We start from the raw sequence: 16,193 nt of genomic DNA on the forward strand, positions 1-16,193 counted from the left end.
GGCGCCGCGCCCGCCCCCATCGCGGCCCCGAGCGGGGCGGAGCGGCCCCGGCCCGGGGGGTTATTCCGGGTGAGGGAGGAGCCGCCGCGGCCCCCGCTCGCAGCATCGCCGAGAGCCGTGAGTAGCCGGCGGGATGCGGTTCCCGTTATCCCGCGCATCCTTCCCCACGGCGGGAGGGGGGGGGAGCGCCTGGAGCCCCCGCCCGCTGCCGCCTCACGGAGCCCGTTAGCGAAGGGAAGCGCAGCCCCTTGGAGCGACCCGGGATGGAGCGGGGCGAACCGGGAGGCTCCGGCCTCCGCGGAGCCCGGCGGGCTCACCCGCCCTGAGGGAGGATCCAGCAGGAGGAGGGTCCTGCGGGCTCCCCTGCTCCTGCAGGGATCCCACGGGGATCCTTAGGGAACCGCGCGTCCCACGCAGCATCCTGGATCCGGCCGCATCCTGGATCCGGCCGCATCCTGGATCCGGCCGCATCCTGGATCCGGCCGCATCCTGGATCCGGCAGCATCCCACTGGGTGCCCAAGGGGCGCCACGGGGGGCCCGTGGCATCCCCGGAGACCCCCCTGGAGGGCACAGGCCCTGTCATTTTTATGATGTGCCCCCCTCCTGGCGCGGCCGCCGGGTCCCGCCGCCGGATTCCGCGTTCACCCTTCTCCTCCGCGCTGCGTCACGCGGAGCCCGGCCGTGCCCGTCGCCCCGGTCTCGGTGCCAGGCGAGCGGTGACGACCCGTTCTGGGCCGCCCGCTGCCGCCTATTGCACAGCAGGCAAGTAAAAGGCGCGATCCCCCTTGGAGTGGCTGCTCCCGGAGGGTTTTGCAGCTCCCGGGCAAATCCGGGAGCTGGGAATATCGAGCTTTTCCCATACGGGCTGAGATTGGAGCATTCTGGTCCTTTCTCTGCTTACACGCCTGAAAACGCCTCGAGGATGGAGGTGTCTGTCACAGAGGGGCTAGGGGGAGATCGGGGCCACCGCAGTGATGGACAGGGCAACTGATGCTGCCAGCTATTGCTCTTAAATGTCTGCAGAGGGGGTTTGATGCCCGTCTGCAGAGGCTTGGCACTGTACGGACCACCGAGCAGCGCTGGGCATGGCAGTGTTTCCATCCCAGTGTCTGCTGGGGGCACTGGGCGGCTCCGACGGGGCCCACGTCTCTGGTCGCTGGCGGTGGGAAAGGGCTTTGGCTTTGGTGTGTTTGGGCTGAACTGGGGGGGCTGCCCTCGCATCCCGCTGCGGCTGGAGAGCTGCACCATTTTTGGTGCAAAACACCCCAGGTGGAGGCTGAACTGAAGGTGTGTGCTAGAGGCTCTTCTGAGCATAGGCTGGGCTAACAGGGCAACTTCATGCTGCCCTTCCAACAAGACAGCCAGGGAGAAGGGGGCAAGGCTTTAAGGAGAAATGCCCCCCAGCCTCCTGTGCCTGGGGACCGCCCGATTGCATCTCCAGTGGCAATCCTTCCGCAGAGGGGCTGCAATCTCTCGGGAGCTGCAAACCCTTTCGGCTGAGCTGCCCAAAGACCCTTGGCGGGTCGAGGTGCTGAACGTTCCCCCTCGCGTGGAGCCAGCGCCGCGGTGCTGTGGAGCTGCGTGCAGCTTTGCCCCGGCCTCCCCACCCCCTCGCCCGGCGCCACATCCTCGCTGGCAGCTTGTCTCTTCTCTGCAGATGTCTAGACGGGAGGATTCAGCGCGTGGCAGTTATGCCTAATTCATTAAAAAGGGGAAAAAAAAAATAGAAAACCTAATGTGAGCTGGGGTTTCTCAGCCCTGCAGACTCAGCTCCGCCTGTGCTGGTGCCCTGCGCTGCTCCGAGGCTGGCTGAGAGGGGATTAATCTCGCTGTTTGGCAGGCATGGCACGAGCTGTGCCCTCCTGCCTGCAGCGTGGGGCTTTGGGGAGCAGAAGGCAGATTTGTGGGCAGCAGGTGCTGCAGCTGAGCCTTTAATGGGGACTCTGCAGCTCCTTGGGGTAAAAATGGGAAGGGAGGAGCGTGGAGGGAAGCGTCTGAGGCTCACATGCATGCTCAGAATAACCATTTGTCCCTGCAGCTCTCCAGGCTTGTGCGTTCTGGATGCACTCATGTCTTCTGCCATATTCATCAGGAGCAGAGGGCTGCTAGGTGTCCGAGCCTTCACCCTGGGCTGTCTGAAGCTGCCAACCTCCTGCTCCTTCTGTCCCTGCTGATGCCTCTGAAGGCAGAGCTGGTGCTGGGAATGCCAGCCCCTTTTGTCCCAGGTTGCATTCAAGTCCTATTTGAGTCAGCGCTTGCTCTCCTTGCCTCTCTATAGGTGATCCTGTGCTAGCAGGGACTGCATCTGCAGCTTCAAGCAGCTCCTTCAGTTGCTTTTGCTGCGTGGCTGTGTTGCCTGGCATCTAGCTGTGAGCAGCAGAAGAAATCAAAGGCTTCTTGCAGCACAGGGTGTGTTTTGGAGGATGTGAGGCTGGCTGTGAAGCCAGCAAGGGGACAGGGCTTGCCATCCCCCAGGAGGTCCCTTTGCTTCCTCCCTCAGCACAGCGAGAGGCACATGACAAATTTAAGGAATTAAATTTGTCCAGGTAGGACTCTATGCCCTACTTGGAGTAGGGAATGTCACCTTCTCCACGGCAGGGACTGTCCCCCAACATCTGGCCAGCTGCACAGGATGTGTCATTGTGCTCTCCTCATCCAGCAGCCACAAAATCTCCATGTCAACAAAAGGCCATTTTCCGAGGTCTTCCTGGAGAAAGGGCAGGCTCTGAACCTTTCCCCGGAGGATCCTCTGTTCCTTGTTTATTGCTCAGAGCATTTCCTTTCAGTCTCAGCAAAATATGAGGGGTTTTTATGCAAAGAGAACAGACCTCCCTTTGGGCAGGGATCATTTGCATTAATTAACAGGGCTGTTATGCATGGCCATGCTCGGTCGCAGAGGAGCCAAACAAATGCCTTCTTTTTTTTTTTTCTCTTTTTTCTTCTTTTTTTTTTTTTTTTTTTACCATAACCTAGGAATTATTATAAGTCAGCCCCTGCATCCATGATAGCCGATGCACAGCACGTGCGCTCCCACTGCTGCATGCTCCACAAAACCAGGCTCGTGTTTACGGGAGCTCCGGACGCTGTTTTGCTGTCTCCCGTGGTACAGGCACTTCTGCCTGTTAATCCACCCGTAGCAGGGATGACAGACGTTCGTTTCCTGGGAAGGAAGGTCAGGAAATGCTCCGAGGTCCCGTCGGCAGCCGCCGAGCTGCAGGGCTGGCAGGTAGCGAGGAGGCCGCCGTTGGGCTGGCGTGGGGTGGTCGTGGGTTGTTTCTCCACTCGGATGCGTTGCAAGGGAAACGAATGTCATCCTGCTTGATCCTGCCCCCAAATTGTGCAGTGACTCAGTGGCAGGGCTGGGAAGAGAGCCCGGCACTCAGGACCCTTTGGAAACGCTGCAGCGGATGCGCTGGCATCGCAGTAACCTTGAGTCTCCTGTGCCCTCCGCTCGCTGCCAGGGCCCACGAGCCGCGTGGCATCCAGCACAGGGAGATCAATCCCGTTGTCTCCCTGCTTGTCCTGCCCTGCATCGCCCCAGTTACGTCCTGCTGCTCTGCCGAGCCCGGAGCTCCCATCAGGAGCGCGGGAGGGCAGCGGGAGCGCTCTGGATTTGAGCTCGGCATGACCAACATGCTGATGGGGAGGTGTGTGCCCAGCAGCATATTGAAAAGGGAAAAACAGCTCCATCAGGCCAGGAAAACCCTCAGGCTGGCAGCTGGGGATGGGATGAAGGAGGGTGAGCAGAGCCTGCTCTCCAGCGCTGAACCAGGCCTGGAGTTTGAGCTCTTGAGCCTGGGTAGAGATGCTAATAGTTATAAACTGCCTGTGTGCAGGCACCTCTCACGTGCCGCTGTCTGCAGTCGTTAATTAACGTAATTAACGTGCCTAGGGTGTCCTAGGAATGCGGCAGCTTTCCCACAAGCTCGACTGAGGGAGGAGGGAGAAGACCAGCTGCCTTGTGCCATCTTCCATCCTTCTGAGGGCGCAGCCGTTTCCCACTTTTCCTGCTGGAAAACGTTGGCAGCCCTTGCTCCTGTTGGGTCCCCGTGCGCCTTCCCCACTGAGGAATCCCGCATTGCTCGTGGGGATGCAAACAGGAGAGGGCATCGCAGGCCTCCCTCCCGTTCGGGAAAGCTGTTTACTCCTCTTTTTCCCTCCCTGTCCCTCTCCTATGTGCTACAACCACTATTTAAAAATGAACAGACGGCTCCGATCGCGCCGAGCAGGCCGGGGCTCCTATTTTTAGGCTGAGCCCGGCTGGCACCGTGTAGGTGTTGAGGAACACGGGGATTCTCCCGATGCGGGGGCCCCGAGTGCCGCATGCGGCCTCTGTTTTATCTCCTTTGAGCTGCCTCTTTTTCCTCCTCCTGCTGCGTGCTCTTTCTCTCCTCACTCGCCCACCTTTCCTTTGGGTGCTGCTGCCAGCCAGGGTGTCAAATGCCTTTCAAAACACAGCGAGTCACTTAGATACACACGGCGTGAAAGAGAAAGCGTCTTTGCACAACCTGGTACCTTGTTGAGGTGATGTTTGGTTTTCTTTTATTTCTTTTTCCTGCAAATGGTCTGTTTTACACTCCTGTCCCCTTCCCTGGACTCCACAGTGTGGAAGGGCTGGGTGTTTTTGCGCAGTTGTGCCCATGAACGTTCAGAAAGAGGCCTGAAAGGTAAAATGGCATGGACAGAGAAACGCCAGGTCTGAGGGATCCATACTGGGACTGTCCAACTCTGCTGGGGTTGCCTGGCCTGTGTGGGTGCAGGAAAGGTGACAAGGGTGTTACAGATCCCCTGACACCTTCTTGGAGCTGTGAGAGAAGAGCCAACACTTGTGAAAAACCCTTTGGCATCTTAGAGTACGGGATTCCCGGGTTATTTTTTATGCTTAGGCTAGCAGGGGCTGTCATATTTGCTGGCCCTAGTGGTTTATTTAAGCTGCGTTTGATCAGTGCCCACCTGGTGACACCACGGCGATGCCCAACATTAGCCCAGCTTGGAGAAGGGGCAACTCCGAGGAGGTCCCCACCTCGAGCCCAGCCGTTTCCTACCTGCTTAACGCTCTGTTTTCCCCCCCGTACCAGTGACGCCGGGAGGGCAGAGCCCCGCGGCCATGGAAGGCGGCGTGCAGCTGCTCAGCCGCGACGGCCACAGCGTCTCGCACAACTCCAAGCGGCACTACCACGACGCCTTCGTGTGCATGAACCGCATGCGGCAGCGCGGGCTGCTCTGCGACATCGTGCTCCACGTGGGCCCCAAGGAGATCAAGGCTCACAAGGTGGTGCTGGCCTCGTGCAGCCCCTACTTCCACGCCATGTTCACAAGCAAGTAGCGTCCTCTCTTGCCCCTCATCAGGGTATTGCCGCTCTGAAACCCTCTCTCCCCTGCAAACTTTCCCCCTCCCCGTTCCTGCTGCCCGTCCCTGTGGAATATTGTGCCTGTCTGTGGTCTGCGCTCCTCGTGTGCGGCCCTTCCATGAAGCCCTTTGCTCGTAACCCCCTGCACAGGTATCTCGATGTCCGTCCTGCAGACACGGAGCCCGTTCCCTAGAGCTCCCTGCCGCTGCTCCTTGCTGCGACCCAGCTGGGACACCTTCCTCGGCTGGGCTCTGGAGGAGGACGTGGCCTGTCCCACGCACAGCTGAGGCTTCCTGCGGGTGAGCGCTCCTGCTGCGGGGCTTCATTCATGTCTTGTATCTGTGTTGTCCCAGATGAGATGAGTGAGAGCCGCCAGACCCATGTGACGCTGCACGATATTGACCCACAGGCTTTGGAGCAGCTGGTGCAATACGCTTACACAGCCGAGATTGTGGTGGGCGAGGGGAATGTGCAGGTAGGAGCCCTCCCAAATCTCTCTTCTCCGCAAAGCCGTCCCGTACAAGACACGTCCCCTGGGGGCTCCCTCTGCTTTGGACTTCGAGCTGTCACGCTGTGGTGACACACACACTGTGTATTGCAGTGGGCAGGGAGTTTTATCTGCTTCCCCGATTGTTGGATGTGGCTCCTGCGAACGCTGTGGTTGGGAACAGCTGCTCCAAGCACTCTGTGATGGCCAAGTCTGGTCCTGGGCATCTGCAGTTCTTCTGCTGTTTTCTTGGCCTTATGTGGGGGGTATGGATGTCTCTCCTAGCTCTTCTTAAGCTTAGTCCTGTTGGAAGCAAAGAGTGTTTTGTCCTTTATGTGCTTGTTTGCATGAAGGTGCTCCGTGAGCCTGTCCTGCTGTTGACCTGCAGGGAGATCAAGCTGAAAGTGGTTTTTGAGGGTTTTTTTTTTTTTTTTTTTTTTTTTTGGCTCTGGAAATTCCCCTTTTCCCTGTCCTTTTCCACTACCAGACTCTCCTTCCTGCCGCCAGCCTGCTGCAGCTCAATGGTGTGCGGGATGCTTGCTGCAAGTTCCTCCTCAGCCAGCTCGACCCGTCCAACTGCCTGGGCATCCGGGGCTTTGCGGACACGCACTCCTGCAGCGACCTCCTCAAGTCTGCGCACAAGTACGTCCTCCAGCACTTTGTGGAGGTGTCCAAGACGGAGGAGTTCATGCTGCTGCCTCTCAAGCAGGTAAGGCAGCTGATGGGGATGTAAACGCAGCTCTTGGCAAGGCTTTCCTTCAGGAAGGAACAGTTGAGATCCCCAGGAACCTGTGTTAGGAGGGCAGAGCTTGGCAGCAAGACTGTACCCAGGTGCTGTGGCTTCGTTCCCTCTGTTTGATGGGGGAAAATATGGGGGAAAATGCTGTCAGCAGAGAACTTAATCTCCTGTGTAATAGGGAGAACAGAATGGTCCCTGGCTTGGTGCTGCCTGCAGGCAGATGTGCACTGGGCACCTGTCCAGCCCATGCCCTTCATCACCGAGCTCTGTATGGTCCCTTACCTGGGTGCAAACACTTCTTCTCGTCCTTTTGGGGCAGAGGGAGATGGGCAATGTCCCCACCTGCTCCACCACTGCTGTCATTGCCAGGCAAAGTCAGTGTAGTGGGAACAGCCAAGGCCCCAGGCTCCATCCCATGGCATACTGAAGTGAGGTGCTAGCCCTGGGCAGTAAGCCCAGGCGTCCACCTGGTCTCACTGATGTTTGTTGGAAGTGTCAGCGATGCAACAGCTTCTGACAGAGAGGCAGGGACCACGAGTGAGCACCCGGGGCAGAGCTGTCCCCCCAGCCAGCAGCATTTGGAAGGTGGGCTCCCTACCTCTGCTGATGCTGTTGGGTTACTCAGATGTGTGTAAATGTGCCCTTTGCTCCCAAACTGTGCCAGATAACGTTTGCCATCTCCCTCTGCAGGTGCTGGACCTCATTTCTAGTGACAGCCTCAACGTGCCCTCAGAAGAGGAGGTGTATCGGGCTGTGCTCAGCTGGGTCAAGCATGATGTGGACAGCAGAAGGCAGCATGTCCCCAGGGTGAGCCTGCTGGGGAAGGTGGCCTCGTTCCACCCCACCAGCTCCCACTGTCTGGTCTGGGTGGATACAGGGCTGGAGAAGCTGCTCTGTGGCCAGAGGAAGGGACAGTTGAGCCCTGCCATGTCACAGCAAGTCCCCTTGGGTGGTGGCACTGCCAGGCTGAGGGTTCCTGGCTGTGCAGGGTTCTTAAGGCCCAATTGCTGCTGGATGGGGGTGCCCTTTGCCAAGCAAGCAGGGTGACATCTTCATGCGGACCAGCCTCAGCGGGGTCCCCGGGGCTTTGGGGCGACGCCAAACCCTTGCAGCCCTGCTGATGGGGCACGGCTGCTCTGCCCTCAGCTCATGAAGTGCGTGCGGCTGCCCTTGCTGAGCCGGGACTTCCTCATGAGCAACGTGGACACGGAGCTGCTGGTGCGGCACCACTCGGAGTGCAAGGACCTGCTCATCGAAGCCCTCAAGTACCACCTCATGCCGGAGCAGCGAGGGGTCCTCAGCAACAGCAGGACGAGGCCGCGGCGCTGCGAGGGAGCCAGCACGGTGCTCTTCGCTGTGGGTAAGGCGCTGCTGGGGAGAGGGTGCTCGCCCTGCACGCGCGCCGCTTCCCCGGGCCTCTGCACTGTCCTTTGCTCTCTTTGCCCTCCCGTGTGCAGGTGGGGGGAGCCTTTTCGCCATCCACGGGGACTGTGAGGCTTATGACACCCGGACGGACCGGTGGCACATGGTGGCCTCCATGTCAACTCGCAGGGCCAGAGTGGGCGTTGCTGCCATTGGGAACAAGCTGTATGCCGTGGGCGGGTAAGGAGGGAGCTCTGTGCAGATGGCCTTCGAGCAAAGCTGGGGGTGAGGATGGCCAAAGGCCACTCTGGTAGCCGACAGGGACAGCAGGACCACCCTAATGGAGAGATCAGACATCCCGGAGCTCCTAAAGCAGGAGCAGCAGCAGCTGGAAGCTGCTTTCCTGCCCCAGCTGCTCAGCGCGATGGGTTGGTGGCTCTGGTGGTGGCTGAATCCTAGACACCCCTTATTTCCCCATTTCCAGCTTTAGCTGCAGGCTGTTAAGAGCCTGCTGATCCCCAGCCCACCTCTGATCCGGTGTGCAGGGCCCTCTGAGACCTGGTTTCTTTGCAGGGCAGCAGGAAAGCTCACCTAGGGGCTCTGCATGTGCCTTGGGGCACCTAGCCTAGGACAAGCTGGGCCCAGGGAAGAGGGACAGCGCTAGAGACCTGAGCCAGACTGTGCCTGCTTGGCCTCTGGTCTATTCTTAAGCTCTGGGACCAGCTCACAGCCTCACAGCAATCCAAGCTTCTCGGCTTTTACATGTTTTTTTTTTTTTTTTTTTTTAATTCCTGCAGATATGATGGGACATCGGACTTGGCCACAGTAGAGTCCTATGACCCTGTCACCAACTCCTGGCAGCCCGAGGTCTCCATGGGCACCAGGAGGAGCTGCCTGGGCGTAGCAGCACTTCACGGGCTCCTCTATGCGGCTGGTGGGTACGACGGAGCCTCGTGCCTGAACAGGTAGGGGTTGGCCTTGCTACATGTTCCCCTACTGCTCTTAAATTCACTTTACTCGGTACCTGGAGGGTCCGTGAGGCCCTTTCCTGGCCAGAGAACCAACTCCAGAAAGGATTTATTGCAATTCAGCTCTCCGTTTTCCCCATTCTAGGCAGGATCCCAGTGTCTTTAGCCTAGGCAAAGGGGAACATAATATTTCATAGCCATCTGTCAAAATAAAACATGACACTTGCCCGTTTCTTCCTGATTTCCCTGTGTGAAGCAGCTTCCTTGGGAGCTGCCTGTGAGGACCTGTGTCAGAAGCTTTGACAGAGGCTTTGCTGATGTCACGCTGTGTTTCTCTCCGTCCCTTCCCGCTGCAGTGCAGAGCGATATGACCCTCTGACAGGCACGTGGACGTCCATCGCTGCCATGAGCACCAGGAGACGATATGTCCGTGTGGCGACACTAGGTGGGTGACGGCACGGGGGACCAGATGGACTTCCATGCTCACCATCTCTTGCATTTCTAGTGGTGCCTTTGGTTGTTTTTCTGTTCCGTTTCCTGCCCTTTCCTCATCAGATTCCTTAGCTCAGGTCCAAGTCCCAAGGGATCCGAAGCCCTCTTCCCGACTTGTTCCTCCGCTCCTCCGTCTCCTTTCTACATTGGAACAAGAGGGCTGGCTGTGGATGATGTCCCATCCCTGAAAGGGAAGAGCAAACCTTGTTACCCCTCTGTTGTGAAAGGGATGATCCAAATAGCTGTGCAGAGTCAAAATTACCTGTATGCCACAATAGTAAATTCAATGCTGGGATGGCTCCTGACCCTGCTGTTGGAATTCTGTCCTCAAGGAGGATACAGTGTGAGAACTGACCACCTCATTGTCCAGTGCAGATGTAGGGTAATGTAAGTACCTCTCCCCATCTGGTGCTGGACCTATGTGGGGTGCCCTCCTGCCCTGCCCTGTGGTTTCAGCTCAGTGCTGATGGAGAGGTCTCTTGTCCTCCATCGCCAGCTCAGCCTCCCTACCTGCCGTGTCCCCTGTCACCTTCCCCTGCTTCTCCTGCACTGTGGTGGAGCTGGTACCACGTGGGACCCACACAAGAGCTGTGGGAGGCCGTGGGGGCTCGAGAGCTCTGCTTGGTGCATAATTGTGGTGTGATTGCCTTTGCAGATGGCAACCTCTATGCTGTTGGGGGATATGACAGCTCATCCCACTTAGCCACAGTAGAAAAGTACGAGCCCCAGGTAAGTGCAAGATGAAGTTTTCCAGCTACCTCTTCTTCCTTATCCCTTCCTGGTGGGTGCCTCAAGGGGTCCTGAGGAAAGCAGAGGGCCCCACCAGGCTGCTGGAGATACCCAAGAGAACCTCTTAGAGGTGTTTGGTGAGCAATGAAGTCACAGCTGTGACTCGCCGAGATCTGAAATAGCTGCAGCTCTGCTGCGTGCCCGGGCTGGAGCACAGCCCGGAGCGAGCGCCGCGCGCAGCGGCTCTGCCGCGGTGCTTTCCCGAGCCTGTCGGCAGAGGTCCCTTCTGGGGCAGCAGGTCTTCCAATGGGAGGGGTTTTTTTTATCTGCAAACTCCGATTTGGGTTTAGTTTAAAGTGATTCTGGAACCACTGAAATGATGGAGTCCCAGAATTCCACGTTCTCCAGCCTCAAAGGCATTTCTGGAAGTGGGTAGAAAGATCTGCCTTGTGGGAATTAGTGACTGGCAAGACTTGGTGTGCACGCCTGTGCTTTAGCAGCAGAATTCTCCTCTCTCTGTCATTTTTGACATTGAGATCTCTCAGATTTTGTGTTTTCGGAGGGATAAGAGAAGGCTTGCAGCATCCACAGGCAGGATGCTGCAGCCTGACTGCAGCTGAGCGGCAGAGCCAAGTTGCCCCTGCGTGTTGGTGGCTGAGAAGCCAAATGTGCTACAAGACATTTAGCTGATGCCCTAATCTGTGCTAGCAATTAAACGCTTCTGCTAATAGGAGCACTTCTCTGAGGTTGCTCCTGACTTGCCCGATGGCCCTGATCCTTTGGGTGAAGATAAGGAACTGAGATCCCCCCCAAAAAAAGCTTTTTTGGGGTGACTGGAATGCCAGAAGCTGAGCTGCTAGAGCGGGTTTGGCCTCACAGGGAGGTGCCAAGCGACTTGTCTGTGTTGCTCACGATGTGCCCGTGCTCCTTCCCAGATCAACACGTGGACGCCCATCGCCAACATGCTCAGCCGCCGGAGCAGCGCAGGGGTGGCTGTGCTGGAGGGGATGCTCTACGTGGCCGGTGGCAACGATGGCACCAGCTGCCTTAACTCTGTTGAGCGCTACAACCCCAAAAGCAACACGTGGGAGAGCGTGGCGCCCATGAATATCCGCAGGTAAGTGACTCTGTCCCAACGCTGGCTCTGCTTTGCGCTGAGAGGGACTGGCACGTGGCTCGGGGCACCTTAGGGACAGTCTGTCTCTGGAGGCACTTGTCCTCAGCCCTCGCTGTGGCTGTAGGGCACCAGGCAGGATAACTGGCTGAGGCCAGGTAGGTGTTTCTTGCCAGAGGGAGATGTGTGCTTGGAAGTCCAAGGATTTGAGGCTCCTAGGGCTTGTTGTTCAGGAGTGATGCTCCTCTGGTGGAGGGGGATGTCGGAGGAGGAGATGTGACGCTCTGTTCTGTGCTCTGCTGCTGTCTTTTGCTCCTTGAGCCTGGGCAGTTCAGTTCACTGGGCATTTGTGGGGCTGGGCATGTCCTTCTGAAGGGTGCCAGGCTCCGGCCGGTCCGTGTAAAGCCCTGAGCTCCCCTGTGCCCTGCACACAACGCTGCGTTTGGCCTCATGTCCCCGCGGTCTCTGCACGGTCCTTCCAGGAGCACCCACGACCTGGTGGCCATGGACGGGTGGCTCTACGCGGTGGGTGGCAACGACGGCAGCTCCAGCCTGAACTCCATCGAGAAGTACAACCCGCGCACCAACAAGTGGGTGGCAGCCTCGTGCATGTTCACGCGCCGCAGCAGCGTCGGGGTGGCCGTGCTGGAACTGCTCAACTTCCCCCCTCCTTCCTCGCCCACCCTCTCGGTGTCTTCGACGAGTCTTTGACAAAGAATCAGGTCCTGCTTTACCTCAAGGGGCCGCCGGCGCCCGGCCGGGGGTCTCGCGGGGCAGCCGGTCGCTCTAGGAGGGAAGCGGAGGCTGCGGCCGCTGCCTCGGTGCCCAGCGCCCCGCGGGGCCGTCGCCATCCCGGTGCCCGCGGCCGCTCCGCACGCGGCGGTCCCAGGGAAGGACCCTTCTCCCAGGCCCCAGCTCCGTTGGGACCCATCGCACCGCTCGCCCCGAGGCGTAAGCTTCCTTTGGGAAGGGGACAACGTGGACGTTGCTGCTGCTTGGATGGACGTCGCCGATGCCATGTGCCGAGCACGGGAGCCTTGCGGCCGAGGTGGCGCCGTCCCTGCCAAGGACAGGGCTGGGAATGGACGGGAGCTCCTCCGAATGTCCCCGTAGCCACGCTCTGCACCGGGGCCATCGCGCACTGTTAAAGACTCCGAGACCCCTGCACGGTTCTCAACGGTGTCTAATCGATGCCTTAAAATAGACGAGCAAGAGAAGCCCGACTAAAGGAGGAGGCCTGGAGGAGGCAAGGTATGGAGCTAAAGCAGGATGCCACGTCCCGAGCCCTCCGCTTCCGCAGCTGGCAGCTCCCGTCTCCTTCACACCGTTTGGGACGGGATGCCCGATCTCGCTCACATCCCACTGCTGCTCTCCGAGGTCGGTGCCTCCGCTCTCTGCACGTGGTCCTGGTCCACGGTTTGACTGGAAACAGGGCGGCCTCTTGGCTGCCTCCCTCTGCATCGCAGGTTCTGGGCTTAGGGAGAGGTCTTGGTTCTTAAAGAACAGTCCCACCTTGAGAAGGAGGGGGGTTCCTGGCATTATTTGCTTATTTTCCACATTTTATCTTATTTGAATGCAATTTTTAAAAAGTTTTATTGACTTAACAGCCATTTATTTTTTATGCTCTCATGGTATTCCCCTATCTCAGCTGCACTTAAGGCAGCAAATGGGTACAATTATTTTTTTTAATTGTCGATGAGACGGTGGTTGTGTTCTCAAAGGTATTCTCTATGGACGTGTGGGTGTATGTGCGTATGTGAGATACTAAACGTACAGTGAAAAGAGCATAGAAGGGACCATTTGCAATTAGCAACTTCCTGGCAATTAAGCCTCCACTTTAATTAACTAAAGGTTGAATAAATTAGAGCTGTAATCACAATTTCTAGACCCACCTGAGCCATGGAACCTTGTGGGTGGTGGCTTTGGATGTGTCTTTAATGCCTATGCTGCAGTGTGTGTGTGTGTGTGTGTGAGCCTTGAACCAAGAGATACTGTCAGGCGTTCTCCACATTATAGAGGAAGGAGTCCATACTGTTAAAATTTGCCATTTTCTAATTTATTCTTTTATCCTTTTTCCCCTCCCCGTTCCCATTTCCTACTTACAGGGCTTAGATTTCACTTGCAACAGTTTTTGGGCTAAATTTTAAAAAGTGGGTAGAGGTTTTTTTCCTCTTTCCTAGGGAGGAAGGAGGGAGGCAAAAGGAGAGTAGGAGGAGAGATAGGGATGCCCCAACTTAAGAGCATTTTTACTACGATCGGATGCCCCAACTTAAGAGCAATTTTTCTACAGTCTCTCTCCTGGACAGGTGCCCATCCTGCTCTATAAGCCCACGTGCAGTGCCTGAAGTTGGACACCTGAGAGACTTCCAGCTGCTTCTGCAAAACCCAGGCTGTTTTCCCCCTTCCTCTCCCCAAACACACAGCCTTGGCTTTCAGACTGTGGAGATTTCTATTTATTTATTTATCTGCTGGCTTTTAAAGCAGATTTATAATCTGCTTTGAGCCCCCCTCTCCCTTGCCAAGGCCTTGGCACCCTGGCAGCGTTGCAGCATTCCCATTCCTGCACGTTGCAGGGGACACCCCATGAATATCCAGGCTCTGCTTGTGCACGTTCCCTGCTTGGTTCGGAGCAGGACATCCCTGACATGTCCTCTTGGTTCTCCTGGCTGCGTGCTCGGATGCGTGAGAGATGTCCATCCTTTCCTGCCCAGGAATGTTCTTCAGGAATGTCCTTCAACGTTCTGCTGGATCCCCATCAACCAGTAAGTTCAAGGTGCCCCTGGCTCTCGGGTCCTCGTTGTGTCACCCTGAGCCATGGACCTGTGGGCAGGGAATGGTGCTGGTTGCCGGGACGTGGCCTGACGTTCCGAGACCTCCCTGTAAAACAAGGGGGTGGAATAAGGACAGCAGGGACCAGCCAGAGGCCAAAGGCAGCACCGTGCAATAAGGAGGGGACGATGCAGAGAACCCCTAGGGAGGTGACGGGAGCAGAGGACAAGAGCAATGCCACTAGTTGGGGAGGACATTGCTGCTGCTGCATCCCCTTGGTTGCAATTTTGGACAATTTTACAGCTGGCTCTGCCTCTTGAGGGAGCAGATCAGCAGCTTTGTGGTCCTGAGCAATATCCACCACCGAGCCTGTTGTGCAGCGGCCTGGGGAGGAGAGACCCTTTGGGGGCTCTGATGTTCTAACTATGCAGGTGCTCTCTGCTTTCCTGCGACGGGGAACAAAACAAAAAGGGAAGGAAAAGGAGAACTAGATTCCCCAGCAGCTTGTGGGGGTCCAGAGCACCCCAAACCACACTGTGTGGACACAAGGTGTCAGCATCTGCCCTGGGAGGCCATCCCGGGGCTGCACTTGCTTCTGGTGCTGCACACCCCTTGCCCGGGGGCGTGCGTCCGTGTGTGTCTGTGTGTGTGTGTAGTACCCCGTCCCAGCAGGGAGGAGAACTGTCAACCGTCTGTGGTTTCTCGGCCGGGTTGCACTCGTGGTGCCCTGCCCAGAATTCCACCCGTGCCCTTTTCCGTGCGTCCCCAGGCAGGTGGTGGCTCCGGGCTGCGCGTGGCCGTGTCCCTTCCCGGGAGCATCAAGTCCACGCGGGAGCCGCTGCCCGGCCCAGGGGGAGGTTCTCTTGGCCTTGCTGCTAGGCAGAGCCCGTCCTCTCCATGTCAAACTGTCGGCGTTTTGATTTCTCTGTAAGTTATTTATGTAAAACTCCGTTTCTCTGAATTTTTTGCACTACGTGGGGTTGGGGAGGGGATCCAAGCAATACAAGCCAACGTATACAATAAAGATGTTTTCTTGACTCCCACCCGCTGCCCTCCTTGTCCTTCCTTTCTCCTGCCTGTTCTTCCCATCGCTCTGCAGAGGTGAAGGAGCCTCCAAGCAGAGGACTTGCATGGCGGGTGCTGGGGGTCCCCCTTCCTCTCCCTGCTGTAAAACAGGGTGTTTTATACCCAGGGAGGCTACTGGGGACGGGACGAGGATGCTGGGGCAAGAAGAGGCCACGGGGATGAGACCGGCTTGGACCAGGGGCTCTAGGGGCCCCGCTTCAAATCCTGGTTGAGCACTTTGGGCTCCCCGGGTGTCCCGGCCTCCAGCGCTGCAGGCAGCCTCCCCCTGCGCTGGGAACGTGATCCAGATGAGAAGCAGCCTCCTGGGCCTCCAGCTGTCGTGGGCATCGTGCCCGCAGGCAGGAGCCGGTCCCGTGCGGAGAGCGGCCCTCGCCAGCGGCCAAGCCCCATTCCCCATCGTTTTACTGCAAAAATGGAACAACCGGTGCCCTTTGCTATCGTTTTTGGTGGCTCTTGGGCCGTTCCTTGCTCTTGGAGAGCTGCTTCGTGGGCCTGCACAGGCAGAGCAGAGCTTGGGGACTGCTCCAGCTCTCAAAACGGGGCTGTTGTGGATAGGGCTTCTCTCCCAAGGGGAATGTCCTGCTGCTTGGCTCAGCTCTGGCTGGTTAATGAACTTAAGGAAACACTTCTTGACCGTGAGGGTGCCAGAGCCCTGGCACAGGCTGCCCAGGGAGGCTGTGGAGTCTCCTTCTCTGGAGATCTTCACAACCCACTTGGACGCAGCCTCTGCCACGTGCTCTGGGTGACCCTGCGTGAGCAGGGGGCTGGACTGGATGATCTCTGAGGTCCCTTCCAACCTTAAGCACTCTGTGATTCGATGATCCTATGAATCATGCAAGACAGGAAGGAGATGGGGATGCAGAGGCTGTTTGCAGAGGCTGAGCACGTGGAGGCCTTTGACAGGTTTTATGGCACGTCTATTATCAGCCACCCTTTCCAGGTAGCGTTGCCTGTTCCGACAACTAGCTCCTTGGGGCTGTGCTGATATTTTTACTGCCATCTTCATCCTTGCACTGTGATTTTTTTTACCACACGCCACAGTTTTGTTGCCGCTCCTGTTGTTACTTCAGCTCCAAGACGCGGCGAATACGGAGT

General features: G+C 57.6%; 1 protein-coding gene across 1 annotated transcript; it reads left to right on the forward strand.

Annotated features, from left to right (window-relative positions):
* The first annotated feature begins 95 nt into the window (after nt 1–95).
* On the forward strand, nt 96–11,958 carry KLHL17 (kelch like family member 17). The gene is made up of 12 exons (XM_026051003.1): nt 96–117; nt 5,080–5,319; nt 5,706–5,827; nt 6,327–6,548; nt 7,269–7,385; nt 7,725–7,938; nt 8,036–8,180; nt 8,738–8,905; nt 9,265–9,353; nt 10,056–10,129; nt 11,065–11,246; nt 11,726–11,958. Exons 2-12 carry the CDS (start codon nt 5,109–5,111, stop codon nt 11,952–11,954), a joined length of 1,773 nt encoding a protein of 590 aa, XP_025906788.1. The 5' UTR covers nt 96–117; nt 5,080–5,108; the 3' UTR covers nt 11,955–11,958.
* Nucleotides 11,959–16,193: the final 4,235 nt, after the last annotated feature.

Source organism: Nothoprocta perdicaria, unplaced genomic scaffold (assembly GCF_003342845.1).
Source record: "Nothoprocta perdicaria isolate Ctin4 unplaced genomic scaffold, notPer1 scaffold_72, whole genome shotgun sequence".
Classification (NCBI taxonomy): Eukaryota; Metazoa; Chordata; class Aves; order Tinamiformes; family Tinamidae; genus Nothoprocta; species Nothoprocta perdicaria.